The sequence below is a fragment of the Bicyclus anynana genome, chromosome 14 (assembly GCF_947172395.1).
Source record: "Bicyclus anynana chromosome 14, ilBicAnyn1.1, whole genome shotgun sequence".
Classification (NCBI taxonomy): Eukaryota; Metazoa; Arthropoda; class Insecta; order Lepidoptera; family Nymphalidae; genus Bicyclus; species Bicyclus anynana.
In genome coordinates, this window is record NC_069096.1 from 11447290 (window position 1) to 11471558 (window position 24269).

Here is a 24269-nt window from a genome sequence, read left to right on the forward strand (position 1 = left end):
GTGTTAACAAATTTGATCCTAGCCATGAAGCAATCCTAGCCATACCTATTTCAGCTACACTGCGTGCAGCTTTCCAATCTTTTTCAGTGAATACTACAGCAGTGTCATCGGCATATGAAAAAACTCTCGCACCACATATTTTTAGATTAAATAAGTCGTTAATGTAAACGAGGAATAATGTGGGCCCAAGCACGCTTCCTTGCGGTACACCGTATGTAATATTTAACTCCCTGCTGCAGTATTCACCAACTTTTACTTTCTGCGTTCTCTCAGTTAGGTAGCTTCTAAATAATTCTAGAGGCTTCCCTCTTACCCCTACTCGATCCAGTTTGTTTAATAGTATAGGAACAGAGACGGTGTCAAAGGCCTTTTTTAAATCAAGAAAAACTGAAAGACATTTCTTGCCATTGTCCAGCTGTTTAGTTATATAAGATGTTAGAGAAGTTACTGCATCTTCTGTTGATAGGCCCTCTCTGAAACCAAACTGTGAACTTGACAATATATGATATTTGTTTAAAAAGTTAAGCAATCTTTTATTTAACAGCTTTTCTATTATTTTTGATATAGAGGGTAAAACTGATATTGGCCTGTAGTTACAGACGTCGTCTCTGTCCCCGCACTTATATATAGGAGTAATAATGGATTTTTTCAAGGCTGACGGGAAAATGCCTTGACTAAAGCACAGATTAGCTAAATGAGTGATTACTGGAACAACTTCATTATTAGCTAATTTAAGAAAACTAGTGGGGATTTTGTCCCAGCCGGGGGCACTATTAGATTTGAGGTTCATGAGTATTTCAAGTACTTCATCTTTATTTGTTTCAAGTAGTCCAAAAGATGTAAGTTGTGGGTTATACATTTCAGCGTCTTTCTCGTGATTCATATTAGATTGATCAAGAATATTTTCGGCTAATGTCTTACCTACATCTACAAAGTATTTATTTAGGTGGTTAATTGATTCGGTTGGAGAAGCTTTTAATTCTAGGAGATTATAATGTGATATATTATTTTGTTTAATGTGTGTTATAGATTTAATATTAGACCATAGTTTTTTGTTGTTTTTGGTATCCAACAATTCTCTCTCATGTTTACGTCGAACTTTTTTAATTAATTGGTTACAGTAATTTCTATACCTCTTGTAGCTAACTTTTAAAATTTCATTATGAGGATCTTTTCGTATTTTATTTTGTAACTTATTCCTATTTTTTATACACCTTAAAATGCCAGGGGTCATCCAAGGTTTTAAAGTACGGTTTCTTTTCGGTATATTTATTTCTTTTGTGTTTTCAGCTAAAACTTCTGATATAACATGTATGAAACGTTCTATGATGTAGCTAGGATTATTAGAAAACAATAGTTCGTTAATATTTTTATCAAGTAATGTCTTTAGAGCACTATCAAAATCCGTTAATATTTTAGTTTTAATAGCCTTATATGTTATTTTAACTTTAGAAAGATTTAAGAATAAAAGAGAATGGTCCGTGACTGATGTATTTAGAACTGCAATATGGGCAGATACTGATTCTTTATTAATTTTTAACATAACATGATCCAAACAATTTTTCATTCTAGTTGGGAAGGTATGTCCTGGCATTATCCCATGTGTAGTTAACATGGTTATATAATTTTGTCTGTTATTACGTTCATAAGTTAGTTCAGTCGATGTTGGTATGATATTTATATTAATATCCCCAGTTAAGGTGATGCAGTTATTCGATTTTATCGTTTCTAAATATGAGTCAAGTGAATTTATAAACATATCTGCATTAGTATTAGAAGGAGATCTGTATATACCTAAAATGACATTGTTATCAACCCTAATTTCCATGCAAGAAGCATCAGATAATCTTATTTCTTTTACCTTAGCTTTAATATTATTGTTGACATAGATTACGACTCCATCATTTTTATTAATATGATTTGTAGTTTGAAAAGCTGAGTAATGGGAGATGGAAGGTATAGATTTTATTGGGTTTAGTTGACTTTCAGTCAGAATCAATATATCTGGTTGGAATTTTACAGGAGCCAAGGTCAATTGAAAGTCATGAAAGTTACTGTACACACTCCTTATGTTTTGACAAAAAATTTTGAGGTCTTTTTTCTGGACGTGAATATGTTTGGTCAGGTCATCAATATCGCATTGTATAGCTCTAGCGATAGCTGTATTGTCAATCTCATTCAAAGTATTAATGGACTTATCCATTTAAAAATATAAAAAAATCTGAATACATTTTAACTAAGCTGTGTTTATCTGCAATTTTTCTAAAAATATGGTTGATCTTTTTTGTTAAATATAGAAAGTTCCTTATGGTGTGTAACCGGTTAATGGCAAATAACATAAGCAAATTTCGAGGAGTATAGGTTGACTTGTGTAAGGTATGCGTGTGTGTAATGTAAGAGTATATTACAATGTCTGAGGTACATGTGTTAAGGGTGTGTGTTATAGTATGTAGTGTAGTTTTTAAAGTACTAAGTATATAAAGCAAAAACATTATATAAAAATATTTATCAAAAATAATTGCATACTGATAATGGCTAAGCTTGATAGGGTCTAGTCATGCTTGTAGTGTGAGTTGATGAATTTGAGCTTCAGACTTAATTAGGATAATTTGTGAATTTTCATCCTTTCTTAAGTATACTTTGCCATATGCTGTCCAGCAATATTTATACTTTTTGGCCTTTACCAAATCTCGCGCCAGAAAATATAGGCGGGAGCCTTTGGCAGTTAGTTGTTCCGAAACAAAAATTGGGACATCCGGTTTCGTGCGACACCCGACATGTTTAGCTGCGAGTTTTGTTTTATGTTGAATGTTGAACGCTTTGCTCATTTTTAAAAATTCAGTCTTCAGTATAGTAGAGGTTGTCTCTACTATAATAGGCGTATTATGCTCGTCTTTCTTGCTCCGTACTCTATATACATCTTTGACGTCACTCTTCTCGAACTTACAATTTATATTATTGGACAAGCATAGTACCATGTTTATTAAATCTTCTTTTGATTCGCCACTAATTTTTGGCACATTTTTTATTTCAAAATTGCACTTCCGAGAACTCATTTGAATATCCTCTATTTTGTTCTCCAGAACTGCAATGTATTCATTGTCTTTTTTTGACTGGATCTCGAGTTTTTCGATCTTGTTTTTGAAAAACTCATTTTGAGCAGTTAGAAAAGCAATGGATCGCTCAATACTGGAGTTTGTTTCACGAATTTCTGCCATAACCAAGCTGATTTTTTTAATTTCTTTTTCCTGGTTTTGCATTAGAGAGGAAATAAAACTTTTTATATCTGAGGTGTCGTCTTCATCCTCTCTTCTGCGCTTGTTACGTGCACCACCAAAATTTGGCGGTGTTTTATACACGACGGTACTTTGATTTAAGTCTGACTCTGAGAACGATTTGTCCATAGTTGCAAGCGATTGAAAGTACCAGGCGAACAGAATAGGTAATACACAGGTAAGTCACAGAGGTCTCCCTATGCTGGCAGTAATCGATAAATTCATATAAAAGTGCTTTCCGTCCAGTATAACTTTGTCTCTTAGATAAGCGAGCACTGGGGTCTTCTTATTCTGGTGGATATCGAGGTTTTCATACAAAAAGTCTTTCCGTCCAATATAAGTTGGTCTCTTAGATTTGATTAGTGCTACCTTCTTCAACTTAGAGGGCCACTGATGCGAGTGAGCGAGACGGGATTTAGAGCACGTATTATTGATGCGTAAGCAATATTTGTATGTCTCACCACGCCTGCAGCTGCCACACTCTTGACATCCCATGCACTCCCACTACTTCGTTTCACTTTTTGTTTTATTTTAATTTTTAAATAATATTTTAAATTGGAATCAACAATAGCTGTGAACACGTTTACTCTTGACAGAGGTCCGGGGGGCAGGATAGAGGTAGGGTAGGGGTAATTTAGGGAAAGTGTAGGGTGGGGTAGGGTAGGGTACGGATAAGGTAGGGGTAGTGTAGGGTAGGGGCAAGGTAGAGGTAGGGGAAGGATATGGAACGTATAGGGTAGGGGAGGAGTAGGATAGGGGTAGGGTAGGGGTAGGGTACGGGTAGGGTAGGGTTAGGGTAGGGATAAGGTAGGGGTAGGGAAGGGTTAGGGTTAGCGGTAGGGTCGGAGTAAGGTAGGGGTAGGGTAGGGATAGATTAGGGGTAGGGTAGGATAGGGTATGGATAGGTTACGGGTAGGGTTAGGGTAGGTTAAGGTGGGGGGAAGGAAGGGTAAGCATTAGCGGTAGGGTAGGAGTAAGGTAGGGGTAGGGTAGGGTAGGGTTGGGTAGGTTTACGAGCAGGGTAAGGTAGAGGTAGAGAAGTTTACATCAATTTTTACGCGGACGAAGTCGCGGGCGTCCGCTAGTACTTTAAATAAAGACTATATTTTTCATGATATCAAATTTAACGAGGCTTCTATTTTATAACGATATTAGCGGACGCCCGCGACTTCGTCCGCGTGAAACTCGATCTAAACTTTCAACTACCCCTACGCTACCCCTAACATACCCCTACCCTACCCTACCCCTACAATATTGGTTTGTAGTACATGCTATGTATCAGAGATGGCGCTGTATGTGAAAAAAGATTTTCTTTGCTATAAACCTCACGGAGCCCGAGACCTTTCCAACGAATGCAAAACCGTGGAAATCGGTTCGTGCGTTCTGGAGTTATAGCGTCAGGAAAGAAAACCCGACATATTTTTATATAGTAGATTACGTGCCAAATTTTATAGTACTAGGTCAGTGGCGTGCAGAAGGTTTTTAACTAGGGTATGCACTATAATTACAAATTGTTTATCATGGGAAATTCCTCCTCCAACACAGGTACCTAATAAAACCTCAGGATATACATTATGTTTATGCATCTATAAAGTGAACGCCAGTGTTCTAGGTCAAAAGAAATAATCAAAATTTATTAGGTACCCTATATATTTTGATTCTTTTGAGTGTCGAAAGGAGTATTATTATTAAAACTTACATAATAAGGCTTAAGTATGGATTCAATATGGCGAACAGAATCAAAATGTAAACCTAAATATGTGTAAAAAATTAAAAATAAATGCATAATATTTCTTACCAATTTCTTCTACACTTCGAAAGTTTCCCATTTGACCTGTGCATTTTGGTGGTCTAGTTGATTTCGGTATCGGACTTTCTTGAGACACCTGTGTAATATTGGAAGATGCGAGTGATAGAGGTTGAGAGTCATATATTTCGAGGGGCTGAGAGTCGCATATTTCATCAAGGATGTCTGTAAACTTAGATCTGTAAAAAATAAACAGTACTTTACAATTCGGGACATCTTGAAAAACGACGCTCGTTGAAATTTATAAATCGAAATCGAATACTACAGGTATTCGATTTCGATTTATAAATTTCAGTAACAAAATTATTGCAAACTATCCAAATTATTGATATCGATTTAATTATATTATATACTTACAAATCTTCCCTATCCATCTTATTTTTCAACAAACTTATTATAATTTATATTACATTTTGAAAAAATTCAAGTCTAATAACCGTTCCCGCCGAGATGACAAAGTTGAAGCCATAGATATATATTTTTTTTAATTTGTTCCCAACAAGACAGGCAAAGATCGTTTACCATATTCCAATTTCAATCAAGAACTTCATTGACGACTGAACAGGCTTGTTCAGTCTTCAATGAAGTTCTTGATTGGAATTTGGAGCCATAAATTTCAAGCTTATTTTTTTTTTAACTTATTTTATGGCCCTGGATAATCAAACCACAGCTAAATTACCACCAAAGATATTTATGATAGTTAAGTTATAAAACTTCCTCTGATGATTATCTATGACTTTCTTTTAATTTTAAATGCCTATTAAAAACAGGCATTTAAAATTAAAAGAAAGTCGAGTACGAACAATTTATGCTTTGACACCTATCTATGTATCTAAGAATTTATGGATTAACCTATGTGTACCGACTTGTACACCTGACCTTTGGGTTTACATGTACCGCCCAAAAATTGTTCGTAGGTACTCGACTAAAATACTAAAGTAGTCTGTACGGTGTATTAGGCCTAGTTTGGACTACTTTAGTATTTTAGTCGAGTATAAACGATTTTTGGGCGGTAAATCCAAAAATCCTTAAGCCTAAGCGTAAGCATTTTAACCACCATAATAATGATCGAAGCGTTGCCCGCAACCGTAGACAAAAAAAAAATTGACTTACAGAATATAACACCTTAGCGTACAAGAGGAAAGGATAGCCAAAGAAGATTATCAGCTGTTGACGAGTAATAGGAGGTGAGTGGAGAAGATTGACATATTTTGCCAACCTCAAATATGTGGTTTTGTGGAGATGGATGATGATCGATGATGAGCGTAGACAGAGAACCATTTCATCCAGCACATTAATCTTCGTATTCCTGTCTGTGATGTTGATCAACTCTCAACTTGTCAAGAACTCAGAGCCGTAAAGCTCATTATTAAAAAAAAATCAACTTGTCAACTGTCAGTGTGTCAGTGTCAGTTGTCCCTTGTCAGTTGTCACTACTCACTTTCCTCCTTTCATTTTTATTTTCTTTCTCACAGATAGATTTTCCTTGTAATTTGTATTTTGCATTTGCTGTTTACTTTACATTTTTACAAATATTTTACTTTACGTAGTCAAAATATTGAAATTAATGACTGTGATTTTAGACTCGTTTTAAACCACTAGAGATCCAAGTAGTATAATTTCACAATGTGAGTACCTAGACAAAATTGCTAAAGCATGGTAATTAAAATGATTTATGTTTTTAAATGAAATTCCTTATTCCAGGAACACAGACAAGGATTATAATGATGTAGATACGATTAGTATAAATACACTTTATCTCGAAACTAAACTTAAAGAGGACAGGTTAAAGGAAATGACTAAACTAAAAACGCTTAGCAAAACCGTCTGCAATCTCCATACAAATATACTGTACTACAGAAACGCGTCAACTAAACGAGGTGCTGTGTGTTACGAATCATGGAAATGTCTTATCAAATCAATTGGGGGCTCCCCAAATACTTGGAGGGAGCTGGGTTGTTCTCTAGGCGTCGCTCAAGAGGATCTTAATGTAAGTCTAAAGTTCGAGAATTTATTATTTGGATTTAATAGCCCATCTACCTGCATTGGAGCAGTGTAGTGGGAACACTCTATATCACCTATAGGGACAAAGGCCTGGCCCTGTAGTGGGCTGGTAAGTAAGGTAAGTAAGAATATGCTGGTAATGATAGTTGAAACTGTTAACTTTTTATCATCATTATCAACCCATATTCTGCTCACTTCTGACCTCGAGTCTCCTCTCAGAATAAGAGAGGTTAGGCCAATTGGCAGACTTCACACACACAGAGAATAAAGAAAATTCTCTGGTATGCAGGTTTCCTCACAATTTCCTTCATCGTTTGACACATGTGGTATTCTCATTTCTTAAAATGCACACAAATGAAAGATGCCCCGGATCAGATTTGAACCCATACCCTCGGGAATCTGAGACAGAGGTTATATCCCCTGGACTATCACGGCTCTATAGCACGGCACAGCACAGGAACATTTCATAAACTACCGCAACCCAGCCAGCTGAGATACATTATATCCTGGACTTATCAGCTGTGCCCATAGGATTTAAACAGAAACAAAAACAGTATTTCATGTAAACAGAGTTAAGGCTATCTGCATATAATAAAATATATCAATGGAATAGTTGGTTTTTTTTCTATTGAGAAAGAATACAATAAGGAAAGCTAACTTATCCTAATAACTATATAAATCATGCCCACATGGAATTGGGGCAAGAATACTGGCTGCATTTCCGCGTTGGACAGCCAGGCTGATCCTTTGTGCAAAAAATGAGCCAGCCCTTCTGTCACTAGTCAAAGCAACTAGCCGCGGTGAAATGAAATTAAATAGTTGGTTAATAGTTATTTTTAATATTTTCAGTATATAGAAAATTCAGTTAAAGATGATCCACCGGCAGATATAGTAATAAAAGTGTACATGCAAAATGAATCCGCCACATTAGACAAAATAGTGAATGCCTTGGAAAAAATGCAAAGGTATGACATTCTTAAGTCTATTGAGGAACCGTTCTGCAACTTGAGCCAATATTTCAATAAAAAAGAAGACAGTGGTTACCAAAGTGGCAGTAAAATTAGGAATAAAACTATATACTTTTCTAATGAAGTAAAGAATGACTTGCCTGCAGCGCTTAATAAAAATTATGTTATAAAAGACAAGGACCCAAAACCAAATCATCCTACACGAAGACCACCACCCAATGACAATGTAGAAGATGATGATAATTGTCCAATTCTGTTTTTAACTTACACAGAAGATGGTTTAGACACAGCTATAAACATTCAACACTATATCAATGACTGGGAAGGCCAGAAAGTGAAGGTTATAACTTTGTGTAATAGAAAGGACCAAGTATATCAAAATCCAGAAAAGTTTATTAGGAAATATTTTGAAAAGGTATGTATGTACTTTTAAAAATCAAGTACTTACTTGAAAATTTTGAAATCATATTTATTATTTCTGTTCCCATGGGAATATGGGATTCAGTATGAATGTCTATTGTCTAGCACAAAATTAAGATAAAGTTTATTTATATTTTTACCTTATCTAGTTGGCCTTTATAATAAATATTATGATAAATTAACAACAACAGTTTGACCTTTTATCAATCATTTACATGGCTAAGATTTAAAAATTATTATTTAAGTAGCAAAACCACAGTTTCACTCATTTAGTTCCCATTCCCATGGGAATACATGGATAAAATATAGCCCAATTTTAATCAAATATATTTTGATCCAAAAAGATAGGGTAGGGGTAGGGTAGAGTAAAATAAACCCTGATTTTTTATCCTTTTACCATCAATCCCTATTTTTAATGCTGATAATTCAAAACAATGTTCGCCAGGTTAGCTATTATTAGTACAGATGTATGTTTTGTTTTTTCAACTTTTAGATTGTTTGTTTGTTGAATTGTGTTATTTTGATTGCAGGCAGACTTCATAGTACCAATAATAACATCAGGATATTTGAACAGTATAAACCCTCTTTCACCTCACGAGCCCAGCACAGACGATAACTTAGACTATAAGTATGTAAATTTCATCTACAATTTAATAATCAATTACTACATACACGCCACTGGATGCTTGAATCACAAAGTTAGGAGTGTACTGCCGTATGGAGTTAACATCAATGTACTAAAGGAAATCACTATGTACCCTGATTTATTACCATTCACACATGAATCAAATTTTAATGATCATTTTAAGGTGTTTCTGGAGAAAAAACGTTCAGCTTAGCAACTTTAGAATTTGAACTATCGTGAGTGTTATTCATATTGATTGATAATGAAACAAGGCTTAAACTCACGTAATACAATGTCGGAGTATGCCCGACAAGTTTCGAACACATACGGGGCCCTTAGTCATGTGCTGGTTCATGAAGCGCGCGCCGCCCGCTCACAGCGCACATTGGGAGAGGGGCTGACGGGTGGGGAGTGAAGGTTCTGTTACACTCTCCAACGGTTCATAAATGTTATCTTGTATGGATCCGTGTTCTTGTAAACAAACCGAACTAATACTATTTTGTTCCAAGTTTGTTATTTGTGACATAGAATGAAATAGCGGTTTCCAAGCTGTAGGCAGAAACCATCCATGATCAAGATTAGAATTTACTATAAAAAATCTTGCCACTGGATGCTATTATGTTAAGTATTAGTGAAAATCACAATATACTTTGAGTTAGCATACACTAATAATGTGTTTAACATACACATATATCACTTATGAGTTCCAAAATGGCTGAATGGATCTGCATGAAATTTGGTACAGTGAAAAAGATAAGAAATACCACAATACTACTCTTTATCTATCTTTATTTTTAATGTGGTAACTAGTATGTAAAAAGTAAAGAGGGGACTGGATTATTTGTTGGCTTTTAAATTATATGACCTTAATACAAGGGACCTTGAATAAGTTCTCGCTGTTTTATTAATATAATAGCGGGCCCAGTCAAGCTTCGCTTGACTGTGCGATTCTTCCCTATCCCTACCCTACCCCTCTCCTATCCCTAATTAAATAAATTTATCAACCTTTTAAACCTTCCCTATACCTCCACAAACATTTTAAAACCAAGATAAGATAAATCCGTCCAGCCAATCTCTAGTTTTAGTGAGACTTACGAACAGCAATTAATTTTTATATATATGGTATTACCTGCAGGCTAATACCATAATGTAAAAATGTCATCCCCTGAAACCAATGCTTACAGGTGGATATCACATAGTAGGTAAATGACATTTTGTCAATTTATTTGATGTTTTTATAGGTAATAGGTTGATAATAAAGACCAAAATAGTGAATAAGCCAGCAGTACCTACTAGATGCGGACTGTAAGGTTTCACTGTAACAAGCTACAGGGTATTTTAATTTGCCATAGTGTAAACAACGGTTATTTTGTTGGCCCTAAGCATGTGTAGTTGTGTGCAAAATATAGTGCATTTGTGGGGAATTATATTGCACCACTTTATTCTTAAGAAATCTGCAATTTAAGTATTGTTAATTCTTGTGACGACAATTCTCTATCAGATGCACATAGAGACAGGCTTATCTAGTTAGTTAAAGTTGTTGTACTCGATAACCTATATAAAGTTAAAATAAAAAGTTTTTGTACTCGTTAACCTATATCAGACTTTATTAGAATGTCATAACAAGTTTAAAAGTCAACAGTTTCAATCAGCATTTAGGAATGTTCCAGGAACAAGGACTTTAGGTGCCACAAGTTCAAGCCAAAAGTTTGCGTTTTCTGACTTATGACTTATTAATGCTTAAGGCAGAAAATGAAGTGGATAGGTACCATATGACAATGGATTTGTGTCAATAAATAGAAAACAAAGTATCTATGTTTTGAATATTCTTCCCCACATTTGATAAATAGTATTATTTATCACAACATGCTCAAAACCTAATGTAAATAATATGGTAGATTAGTATTGGCTTCAGTTGACAATTTTAATTTCAAGTTACAATTAAAGAAAAAAACAAGTGAGAATTTATTCAGGGGTATATTATATTGGTCTTCTTTTTTTTTATTCTTTACAAGTTAGCCCTCGACTACAATCTCACCTGATGGTAAGTGATGATGCAGTCTATGGAAGCGGGCTAACTAGGAGGTTGATGAAAATCCACACCCCTTTCGGTTTCTATACGACATCGTACCGGAAAGCTAAATCGCTTGGCGGTACGTCTTTGCCGGTACCAATTAGGAAAACTTCAATCGTCTTGGATTGGTCTGTGAATTGTGGCCTCTTCTTCAGTTTTATGAATAATTGCCGATGTGCACTTAAAAGAAGTCAAACTCAAATTAATTATTTAAAAATTGACAATATTTTGATTATTTGGTTGCAATGTAATAATGGTTTTGTATTATTATAAAGAATCCACCTATGTAAACTTAGGACTAAGGAATTATAATTTTATAATTGAAACAAATGTATTTTATTTAAAGAATATCTTTATTAATTTTTAAATAAGTCTGGTGTTCATAACCATTTTGATTATAAAACTACCTTATATTAATTTTTAATTATTTTTGATAAAGTTAAAGTAAAGCCATTTTTATGAGCGACATTTGACAGCTGCAATTATTTTTTGCATTTAAAAAATAAAATTACATTTTTCATATTTTGTAGATGAGATGTGAACTAACAAACAATGTTAAAAAACAAAAAAATTAAAAGTGATTAGTTATAGATAGCTTAGTAAAAGATAGAATTAGTTTCGGTAGATGTTTACTAAACTATGATAGCCTTCTTTATAAACATAGATAAGGATTTAAATCTCAAATTTCGCCAAAGTAGTGATAGTCTTTACTTCAAAGAAAATGTAGGTTAAAATCTTAATATATGTTTATGAATATTTGTAACAATGGTTACAACTCATCAATACTAATATTATAAAGCTGAAGAATTTGGTTTTTTGTCTGAACGCGCTAATCTCAGAAACTACTAGTCCGATTTGAAAAATTCTTTCAGTGTTACATAGCCTATTTATCAAGGAAAGTTAAGGCTATATATTATCCCCGTATTCCTACGGGAACGGGAACCACAGGGTGAAACCGCGCGGCATCAGCTAGTCATAAGAAACTTTACTAACAAAATATTGTAACTCATAATTATTTAAAATGACAGAATACTGATTTATGTAAGAAAATCAAATGTGGCATATAAGAATGGCTCAATATTAATAAAAATATTTATTTTGATAAAGCATTATGACGTGGTCGTAACACTAAAAATAAATATGAAAGCTAAACAAAAACTACATCATTACATTAAATAAAAACTAATTATATGAAGCTAAATTGAACATATTATTTTTACTTTCATATCAGCTAGCTGTGTAGGTACAAGTAATAGGTAAACAGTTCTAATAGAAGTAGAAAATTATCAGAACTGATCCTAAGTTAATAAGTGAAAATAACAGCTAACACACAGAATATTAAACAAAATACCACCTTACATTAATTGTGAAAAAAGAATACGCTAACAAAAGATCCTGCTCATTATAGGATTTTCAAAAAACAAAGCCATGTGACAGCATTTTAGTCTAAAGGAACACTTGACTGAATTATACAGTGCAGTATATGAGACATGATGCATTATATGATAGGAATTGTAATTAACTACACTACTAATAGTAGGGGAGCCGAAGAGGGGATTTTTGCAGTTACTCGAGCGCAGCAGATAAACATAAGGGACTATACCTTGCACGTTGTTGAGTACCTCCAAGTATGAGCCCATAATAGTGGTATGTTTAGGGCAACCAAAAAAAACTAACTTCGGAAATACTCAACCAGCAAGTCAGATTAAGATAAGGTAGGTGAGTTAATAGCTAAAAGGTGTGCATTTCGAAAATCTGATTTGAGCGTAACGCAATGCAATGAGAGGGTACCAAAGTTACAAAATAAAACCCTTATTTTTCTGTTATCGAGCCACGAGCGCGGGTAATTTTTTTACTTATTTTGAGTGAAATAATCTCCTGAATAATCGCTCATGTTTTCTGACGATTTCAATAAGCCAAAGTAAAAAGTTGTTTTTAAAGTCTGTAGTTTTTTTTCCACCTCTATAATAGAAAAAAGGATATAACCATTTAATCTACCAAATGCTTTAGTAACTGCAAATTTAGCACCTCGGGCTCCCCTACTATAATTGACATTATGACAGTAGTTTGATAATATAATTGCCTAGTCGAAAAATTGGTATTAAGTGGCATAGTTATGGGTTTAATTCATTTCAGTCACACAAGGCACACTGAAATTTTCCACTAACATAATTGTTTCAACTGTTACTTTAAATAATTTATGGAATAGTCCTGATTTACATAGCATATTGGAAAACAAGATTTATTGCAATAATAAAATCCTAATCAATGTTTAATGTTTGTCAACAAACAAATAAAAAATTAAGGTAGAAAACATGTAATTTTTGTACTAAATTTATTGAAAATTATGAACATAGTATTTTTTTTTTTTCATAAAATGTTATTTAAAAGATATTAACTGTTTAATAATTTATCTAAGCTGTTTTAATGAAATTTGTCAACAATTTTATTATTAATATAAAATTACTATTTATTTACAACTCAGTTTTTAATTTGTTGATAAACATTTCACATCCAGGTTGGTTTTGTATGGAACTACCAAGAAAAGAAAATTGAAAAGAAATGACAAACCGAGGGAGGCCAACATTACTGCAGGTTTCTAAAAGATTTTTTTTTTTAAATTTTGACTAATGAGTTTATGAGATGTGCACATTTGTATTTTTTTTCAATTTACAATATCGCTTGCACGAGGCAGTTGGCTCCGTTACTCCAACATCTCTGTGCCACTGGGTATATAAGATGCAATAGTTGACAATTCCTAATTCATGCAACTTGCACTGCATAACCAGCCATTAATATTAAGTACTAAGCTAATATATTTATTGATCTTTGGATGCGTCTAGATCCGTTTCGTCTTCCGCAGTCTCCTCAGCTGTGCTGACGTCGTTGACATCTATCCCTGTGTCATCTGTACCAGCGTTTGCTAACTCCTCCTGTGTTAACACATATCATCAATATTACTCTATTTTTATGGGTCACTAACATATTGAAATTCAGTTTTACACTATTCGGGAACAAATGTACCCTATATGTTGCTTAATAATTGGTTCAGCCCTTTCAGAAGTTATTCTGGACAGAAAGACAAAATTTCTAAAAAAGGTCATCATAAACAATCTTACCAAATCAATCTGCCAAAACTGAAAACGAATCTAAGTGACAATATCATCCAGAAATGAAAGAATTATGACATGTTATGACAGCCTCCGTGGCAGTGGTATGCAAGACGGAGGTCCTGGCTTCGAATCTCGGTTGAGCCAATTGAGGTTTTCTTAATAGGCGCAGGTCTGGCTGGTGGGTTAACGGCCTACCAACAAAGACATACCAACAAGCGATTTAGAGTTCTGGTACAATGTTGTGTAGAAACCGCAAGGGGTGTGGCTTTTCATCCTCCTAACAAGATAGCCCGCTTCTTCATAGATTGCATCATCACTTACCATCAGGTGAGATCGGAATCAAGGGCTAATTTAAAAAAAACTTATAAACTGGAGCATCCTCAGAAAACAGTTGACTTCACAATAATACTAATGCTGCTATTGACCTTTGTCAATAGCAGCATTAGTATAGCATCGCTCTTGACTCAAGAAACCTCTTAAATGTTGAGGCTTCCACACTCATTCAAACAAAATAAAAACACACTACCTTAATAACTTCAACAAAACTATTGGCCTCATCTAACAGCTGCTGGTTTCGGACGAGGTCTTGTTTGAGATCTTCACACATCTTACGAAGCTTTTCATTTTCCTCATACATTTCTTGCAATGCCACTCTATGGAAAATTTGCAAATATTAAAAACACATCATAGAACAGGGTTGCCCAAAAACAAGAACTTGACACAGCATGTTCATAAATTTTTGGCATTTTATATTAATGAGTTAAAAAAAATCAGACCGACATCTGAATGTGCGTAAGTTTATAAGGGTTCTGTTTTTGTACTATGTACATTTGGAGCCTTAAAAATAAATAAATAAACCAAAAATGTACTATCATTCAGTATCATGGTAAATAATTTGATTTTGTTGTTTACTCACTGTCTCTTCTCAGCTAGTATTTGCCAATATCTGGTGGACGGTCCATCAGGATTAGTGAGATCGTCGGCAGTTATCTTGTTTTCCAGATTCACTTGGGTTTCTTTCTCTTTGGACAGATTCTTCCTCTTAACTTCAACTTCTCTGTAAATGGAAGAAAAAACTATTGAATTAAATCAGAAATAGAATATTAATATCAAATCTAAATGACCTCTGTCTTCAATTCTGGAGGGTGTAGGTTCAAATCTGGTCTGGGGCATGCACCAACTTTTCGCCATTTGAGACAATATTATGTGTCTCAAATGGTGAAGGAAAAACATCGTGAGACAACCAGCATACCAGAGAATTTTCTTAATTCTCTAGTATGGACTATTGGCCTAACCCCTCTCATTCTGTCAGGAGACTTGAGCTCAGCAGTGAGCCGAATATGGTTTGATAATGATGATGATCTAATCTATAATTTAAATTAATATTTAAACTTTTATATTATTTATCTACAAGTTAGGACTTTAGCTGTGTGTCCCATGTATGTGTTGGTAAAATGGAAATTACTAGGTAAATATATATAAAATGAAGCAGACCTAATAAATTTCACCATAAGTTTATATTGTTAGATTCTTATAGGCTATGTAAGGTAAGGTGGGTACACTGTTGTAGCAGAGGGGGAACACTGTTGAAACACCAGTGAGCCTGTGTCTTATACCATAGAATTGGGTGGAATAATCTTTAGTTAGAATTCATAAGTGAAGTCTGCCATTGGGCCAGCATGGTGGACTATTGGCCTAACCCCTCTCATTCTGAAAGGAGACTCAAGCTCAGCAGTGAGCCGAATATGGGTTGATGATGATGAAGTAAACTTACACAGGAGTTTCTTGAGTCAGTTGATGTTTTAATGTTTTTGATGGTCTTCCCACCAAATTTTCTGTATCTGATGCTGTGTGCTGCAGCACTTTGAGCGATTTCCTAGTGGTTCGGGGCATGGTCTGAAAAAAAAAATAACCTTTATTTCAACTGATATTAGAAATATTAGATCGATGCGCCCAACGCGCGTTTTGAAATTATACGATTTTTTGTTAGTCTTGGGTCCAAATGGACACAGCAATTCAGGTTACGGGTTATATTGCTTTTGTATTAAAAAACAATTTAATCAAACAATTCAATTCAATTCTTCTTAATGGCTTTCATTTGTGCCAACTGGGCACGGTTTATCTCGCCAGTGTCGAGTAGATGGAGAAGGCACGAAGGAGATTGTTCAGTGAGAGCTGACAAGTTCAATTTTGAGGATCTACTAGATAGTTACTATTACATAATATTTTTGTTAGTTCCTAACCTATAACAACACAAATAACATATATTAATATTAACAAAATATTTAAAATAATTTACATAGTATAAACATATATTACAATTTAATCTTATTACATTCTACATATTTACATAAAAATCTACAATATGGACTAAACACAAACATTAACAAACATTTAACACTTAAAGGACGAGGGACTTTTGGGGGAAGAATGTCATAGAGAGGATGAAGAAGTCTGGGACAGTTAAAAAGGAGATGAGTAACAGTGCCTTCATCCAAACCACACTCACAGATAGAGTTATCCCTAATCCGGAGCTTGTTTAGATGCACAGGTGTACATGAGTGACCAAGACGCAAACGAGAAATAGTTGTAAGAACCCAACGTTCAGTCATTTTTTGAAAGAAAAACCAGGGACGTCTTGGTATATTTGGTTGGATAGATGAATAATGTTTGCCTTTCACCAATTTTGATTCATTCCAGAAGGACTCCCAAGATCTATCCAGATAAGTTTTAGCCAGGGCAGTCAAGTCTTGCGAAGAATTTTCAAAATACTCAAGGGAGCCAGTAATCACGGCAGCTTTTGCACATGAATCGGCAGTCTCATTTCCAGGGATTCCGGAGTGGCTTGGGATCCAAACAAGCAAGATGGATAGTCCTCTTTGATAACTTGACAGCAGAGCTTGCCTGATCTTTAAGATTATGTGAAACCTTGATTTGCTTTTGAATGGGTTTTCTTTAATGGACAATAAACAACTTAATGAGTCTGTAAAAATAACCGTCTGTTGAATGTTATGGGACTGTGCAAACAGGACTGCTTCCAATATAGCAGTGGCTTCTCCTGTGAACACAGAAGACTCGGGAGGACATTTGAATTTTAATATTATCTTATACCTGGGAACCCAACAGGCAGCACCAACACATCCATCTGGGGATAACTTTGATGCATCAGTATAAATATGTAGATGATTTGACCAATTTTGATTAATAATGGCTTGAAATTTAATGCTAGTATCTGGGGCTCCTTTAACTAGGCCTAGATCTGTGATGATAGGGGGGTTATATAACAGAGCTTTATATGGCGTGGAAAAAAGTGGGTTATATTGGAATTTTTCCAGACTCTTCCCCCCGGACCTCGATTACGAGTAGACGTGCCGACATAGTGTTAATCATAATTAAAAAAATATTTTACGTTATTTTCGCTCAAAAAATAAGTTTAAGAAAATAGGAGTGCATCATTTCCAAGGAGGTTTCTAATAAAGAAGCGGCCATCAATAAAATTGGAAGCGGCCATTACTGTAAGTAAGAAGCCACGCCTCAATAATTACGCCATCATCGACCTTACATCAAAATAATATTAATTGATCTATTTTAAAACAAAATTATACTTAAAGAATACGGATAAAGTACTAGGAGTGCATGCGCAGCAGGAGAACTCGATTAAGAAGCCGCCATTACGATAAGTTGCAAGCCCCTCCTACCCAGCGACGCCATCTTGCCGAAGGAGTTAACCAGCGCAGGCGCCGCCTGCTCGACGCCATCTTGAGTTAACGTGCGACCGTACCTAATTACTTGCGCGGTCTTATGCGATCCTGGTACTCAGAACCATTGATATACGTTCCAGACATAGATTAAACTAAATAGTTTTTTTCCGTGGTCATTGATCATAAAATAATACTGGATTTGATACACTAACAAAACATAGATAAAAAACCAGCTACTATTATGATGGACAAGTCAATGTCAGATCCTAACCTGGATAGCTCCTGCCAAATCACACCGCCAAATTTCGTTTCCTTTCGAAACAAAAGAAAATTCGATGAGATTGCCCCTTCAGAGCTGTCCGTCTTCAGGGAGGAAATGATGGATACAATAAAGACTTTGTTTTCAGCGCAAGTTGAGGAGATAAAAAAGATTGTACCGACTCTTAAAGACATACAAAAGTCCAATAATAATATCGAGAAAACTATATCCTTTCTTATAGCACAAAATGAGGACTATAAAAATAAAATTGAAAAATTGGAATCCCAGGCTAAAGAGGACAGAAAATATATACTTACACTGGAGGAGAAAATGGAAGACTTACAAAGAGTAGGTAGAAAAGCCAATTTTGAAATAAAAAATGCGCCTAAAAAGTCAAACGAGTCGAAAGAAGACTTAATTGAAATGGTGACCTGTTTGTCGAACTCTGTTGGTAGTAGTCTTACAAAATCTGATATAGTAGATATTTATAGAGTTCGAGGGAAGAGAGAAGGAGTCACAAGCCCACCTATTGTTATTGAAACCTCATCTACCATACTAAAAGCTGATATGCTAAAGATGTGTAAAAACTTTAATGTCAAACATAAATCAAAGCTGTGTGCCAAAAATTTGGGTTGCCGCACCTCTGAAGATACTCCGATTTTTGTATCGGACCAACTTACTCCTAAAGGTGCTCGTCTTTACTTTCTTGCGCGTGAACTGGTGAAGGCGAAGACATACAAATTTTGTTGGACATCATATGGAAAAGTGTATGTAAGGAAGAATGAGAACTCTGCTATAATTACTATAAAAAATGAAGCTCAAATCTCACGCCTACTGCAAGAATCATGACTAGATGTAATTGTACTTAAGTTATTTCAATTGCTTATATTTTTTGTAAATAGGATTATGTTACTAATTTCATTGCTTAACATATGTTCAACTAACACTCATTTTATGTTTTTGTGTACTATAGCACACACATATGTTCTTAACACACTTACCCGCTTTAACACAAAAATCAATTTACTCTTCATCACAATATTACACACCTACATAGAACCTACTTTCACTACTACACAACGTAGAGATATACTTCCTACTAAACGAATTTCGTATTACTACATACAAATGTATCTTTTCATACAATCCTTTGTAATGGTGATTAAATTCAGTCCTCTTAAACTACATTATGGATAATATGTCACTAACACAAACAGATCTAGACAATGCAGAAATATCTAAAGCAGTGCAATCTGACATCTGTGACCTTCCTAATCACACTAGTATTAAAAATCAGGACATTACTATAATAACGCAAAATATCAGAAGCGTCTACTCTAACTTCGATGACCTACAAGTGGTCATATCACAACTAAATAGTGAGCCTAACGTTTTAATCTTAACAGAATGCTGGCTCAATAAGGATAAACCTTTACCACAACTTACAAATTATTCATCTTTCGTATCAACCTCTCATTTAAATCAATGTGATGGTGTAGTTATGTATATAAAGAATTCACTTAAGTTCAGTGTAACAGAAATCCAGCTTACTCATGCATCCTGCTTACAGTTAACTATAAATAACAACATTCTCATTTTAGGTATTTATCGCTCACCGTCAAATAACAATGCTGACTGCTTCATTCAGTCACTAAACTTACATCTAGAAAAAATTAAATCTTACAAAAATATTACCATAACAGGCGACATAAATATAAATATTATTTCAAAATCCTTAGAAAACACTAACGAACGCAATAACAGGATAAATTACCTGAATATGATTACTCATCATGGTCTGCTTCCTGGCCATTCGTTTCCAACCCGACAAGACAACTGTTTAGACCATATTCTCCTAAAATTAGAAAAATCTAAACGTTCTGCCTTTATTGCCGTATTAAATACTACTATTACCGATCACCTCATGGTATTTTTATGTTTCTCAAATATTGATGACAGACGGTGCCCAAAAACGAAAACTATTACTGACTTTAATGAAGCACTGCATAATCTTGCTAATAAAAATCTATCTATCCTTCTTAGTTACAATAACCCTGAACTAATAATTGAAAAGTTAACAAATGAGATTAAGGATTCACTAGACAAAAACACTAGAACTATAGTACTACCTAAAAATAAACGCGTTATTAAACCATGGATAACTCCAGGAATTTTGCGCTGCATTCGACATAGAAATAAATTACAAAAAAGTGTGCGTCACAACCCAACTGACGAAAATTTAAAAAATGTGTATAAAAGGTATCGTAATTTTTGCAATAACTTAATTAAAAAACTTAAACGGAACTATGAAAAAGAGCAGTTAGCCAAGTCTAAAAATTATAGAGCTCTCTGGAAGAATATTAAAAATTTTACACACTTAAATAGCTCAAACAATAACGCTACCGAACTGTTGAAAACTAAGTCCTCTCCTACCGAATCAGTTAACTGTGTTAATTATTTTCTTGCCAGTATTGGAGAATCCTTGGCTAAAAATATTCTCCAAAATAACATGCAGCAACAATCTTCTACGCTAGTTACAACATCCTACACCCACTGTTCGTCTTTTGGACTGCTTGATACAGATATCGCAGAAGTTAGTGCAGTACTTATGAGCCTGAAGACGAGTAGCGCGTCGGGGTGGGATAACATTCCTACCGAATTCCTAAAACTTGCTAATAACTTAATAACTCCTCTTATTGTGCACTTTGCAAATCTATGTTTTAGTAAAGGTATTTTTCCCGCATACTTAAAAAAATCCGTCATAACACCTGTGCATAAGTGTGGTAATAGAGATGATGTGAGCAACTACAGACCGATTTCAGTACTCCCTGCTACTTCAAAAATTCTAGAAAAATTGATTAACAATCGACTACTAAGCTACCTAGAACAACGCGCTATACTATCAGAATCCCAATTTGGATTTAGGCGAGGAAAATCCACTGAAGATGCTGTAACAAATCTTACTACACTAATAATAAAAAAACTGGATACCAACAAGAAATGTCTTACAGTCTTCCTTGATCTGAAAAAGGCATTTGATACTGTCTCTGTCCCCATACTCTTGCATAAACTAGAATCTATCGGAATGAGAGATAAAACATTATCTTTGTTTCAGAGCTATTTAAGTGGTCGTACTCAAATGGTCAAGATTGATAAATACATCAGTAATGAATTAAATATCAATTACGGAGTTCCCCAGGGAAGCGTTCTTGGTCCTACTCTATTCTTGGTGTATATTAACGAACTTTGCAATCTCAAGATAAGAAATGGACATATTTTCTCGTACGCAGATGATACTGCAATTGTATTTACTGGAAACTCTTGGGAAGATGTCCGTTACCACGCTGAAAATGGGCTCAGAATTATTGCAAAGTGGCTTAATTCAAACCTCCTGACACTTAATACTAGTAAAACAAACTATATGTGCTTTTCTATCTGTGAACGTTCCCAACCAACCCCAAAATATGAAATAAAAATACATACATGTATAGGAGACAATCCCAGCTGTCATTGCGCGACTTTACAAAAGGTGTCCACCTTTAAATACCTTGGTGTTATACTAGATTACCGTATGTCTTGGTATTCTCATATTGACCTAGTATCAAACAGAATTCGGAAACTTGGATGGATATTCAAAAACTTAAGGCACATTGCGTCTAAAAAAATTTTAATTACCGTTTATTTAGCATTAGCTCAATCAGTTATGTCCTATTGCATTACTGCCTGGGGTGGCGCATCTAAAACAAGATTTCTGGAACTAGAGCGTGCCCAGCGTTCTCTCCTAAAAGTCATGCTCTTCAAACCATATATGTTCCCTACTACACAATTATACTCTATTGCGGAATTACTCTCAGTCAGGAAGCTATATGTTTTAAATATGGTTCTTAGAAAGCACATATCCCTAACTTTTAAGCCTACTACTAAAAGAAATAGATATATTGTTGCAAAAACAGAACGCACCAGAACCGCTTTTGCTAGAAAGCAATATTTTTCACAATCAAGTTATTTGTATAACATAATCAACAGAAAACTGAATATATATCCTTTGAATTTATATACTTGCAAAAAAATATTAAAAGAATACTTATTAACACAAAATTATGAAGAAGTTGAATCTCTACTGAAGCCAATTACATAATACGAGTACAAGATTAACCTAACACACACACACACACACACACACACACACACACACATACACACATACACATGTTTTTATTAGTTTTATTTTTACCCACTATGATTAATTTAAAAAATTGTATTACTGCTTGTTATGGAAGAGCGGAGTCTTCTGTCACAGGAGTTTACAACTCTTAAAAGAAGACTCTAGCCTTTTATTTTTTGTTACTGATTAATGTTACTGAAATAAACTATTTTTATTTTTTTTTTTTTTTTTTTTTTTTTTTATTTTGATATAGGATGAGGGAGGCTATTAAATTTCGTGAAGCTGTCTAGTAAATAGGAAGAGGAGTAACGACAGTGGGGAGTGCGGGACAATTGAATTAATTTGGGCCAAAGAGGATGTGATGATAACTGTAACACCTTGCTAACATACCGGTCACAAAGATATTGGCGACGGATAGATAAAGGAGGTCAACACATTCTACCTGTAAGGCATTAGTGGGGAAGATTTCATTGCTCCTAGAATAATTCTAAGGCATTTAAATTGAATTTTATTTAATTTTTCGCAACCTGCTTTGTTAAAAGGATCCATAACAAACAAACAGTAATCCATATAGCTTCTAACTAGGGCATTGTACAATAATTTAAGTGAATATGGGTGAGCACCCCACCAGACCCCGGCAACTGCTCTTAAAACATTAATGCCCTTTTCACATTTTTTAACCACATATTCACAATGAGCCAATCCGTTCAGTCGATTATCTAAATTAATGCCCAAGAATTTGACATTATCTTCAAGGTTGATTGGTTGACCCTCAATAAAAATTTGGAAGTCAGGGAGGGATCTTTTCCTGGTAAACCTCACTGCCTGACATTTGTCCACTGAGAGGGACAGACCATAGTCAGACAGCCACTGGTTTAGATAATATAAGCAGAATTTAAGCGACAGGAAACAATACTTACGGCTAACGGAGAATATTCAAGTGACTCGAAGTAGGTACTTTAAACACAGTCGTAACTCGAATGAGGCTTTTACGGACAACGAGATATTGGATTTGAATTTTGAATATGTAATAATTTTACCTCAAATAGATTTTAATTTCTGAATTCTGATTCAATTCACAAACACAAAATTCAAATCAAAATCACAAACATTAACAAAAATGTTTGACAGTTGAGTTGACACTTAAAACAACTGTCACTTGCACATGGCGTAGAATTTCCCGCCAAATTTAGAGATACCATAGATACTCAAGAGAATAAAAAATAATAACGCAGCCAACAGACTACCCAATTTGTCTTTTATACAATAATAATAACAACAACGAATTGGCAACGTGAATCACACCGTGAATCGCTGCGTTTTTAGCGACAAAAACTGTCATTTGATCTAAACTCACAAAAGCTTATGCTTCACATTACAATTTCCTCTGTACTGTTTATTTTTCTCGAGTTTTATCTATAATGTCAATTTAGATTTAGAAAGTCTGGAACTTATAGTCGTAAAGCCATAGTGTTAAAAAGTTAATGCCAAGTGTCAATTTTCAATTGTCATGATGAATGATGTCAATGTCACTGAATTGCAATTGGAATAGAATAGATTTTATGGATCAGTAAAAAAAATACTTTGAAGATGGTGAATGTGTATTGTGATAAAAACTGATAATTATCTTATCTTTTTCTATAATGTTCATGTAACTTAAATTCTATAAATTAAGGATATAATTAATTATAAATAATTAACTTATTACTTAGTAAGTGAATATAAAACGTGTAAAAATGGATACCCTAAGGTAATTATTATAATTGGTTTAATAAACAATTTTAGCCTCATAGATCAGGTTTCTAAAAGATTCCGTCATTAATTCGAGATTATCTTCACCAGGTTTTATTTCGTTACC

General features: G+C 34.5%; 4 protein-coding genes across 4 annotated transcripts in view; 1 reads left to right on the forward strand and 3 right to left on the reverse strand.

Annotated features, from left to right (window-relative positions):
- The window catches only part of LOC112043542 (uncharacterized), a 55820-nt gene extending 50364 nt beyond the window's left edge, over window positions 1-5456 (reverse strand). Inside the window, exons 1-2 of the mRNA XM_052885547.1 lie at window positions 5440-5456; window positions 5074-5261 (exon numbers count right to left, since the gene is read on the reverse strand). Of these exons, the coding sequence (XP_052741507.1) occupies window positions 5074-5261; window positions 5440-5456 (205 nt within the window). The remainder of the gene's footprint in view (window positions 1-5073; window positions 5262-5439) is intronic.
- The window catches only part of LOC112043590 (malate dehydrogenase, mitochondrial-like), a 221788-nt gene that overhangs the window by 132352 nt on the left and 65167 nt on the right, over window positions 1-24269 (reverse strand). The window lies entirely within an intron of this gene.
- LOC112043540 (uncharacterized) lies at window positions 6522-11034 on the forward strand. The gene is made up of 4 exons (XM_024079009.2): window positions 6522-6710; window positions 6787-7072; window positions 7936-8469; window positions 9005-11034. Coding segments are annotated over exons 1-4 (1131 nt in total). The 5' UTR covers window positions 6522-6708; the 3' UTR covers window positions 9314-11034.
- On the reverse strand, window positions 11508-23355 carry LOC112043539 (geminin; the record flags this gene model as incomplete). The annotated part of the gene is given in 5 exon segments (XM_024079008.2): window positions 11508-14106; window positions 14813-14939; window positions 15203-15343; window positions 16061-16182; window positions 23332-23355. Coding segments are annotated over 4 exon segments (501 nt in total). The 3' UTR covers window positions 11508-13992.

What these genes read in the sequence shown, in the direction of transcription:
- LOC112043540 (XM_024079009.2), top strand. An exon ending in TCGCTCAAGAGGATCTTAAT is followed by an intron (nt 7,073 to 7,935) that starts GTAAGTCTAAAG and finishes TAATATTTTCAG; the next exon opens with TATATAGAAAATTCAGTTAA. An exon ending in TTAGGAAATATTTTGAAAAG is followed by an intron (nt 8,470 to 9,004) that starts GTATGTATGTAC and finishes TTTTGATTGCAG; the next exon opens with GCAGACTTCATAGTACCAAT.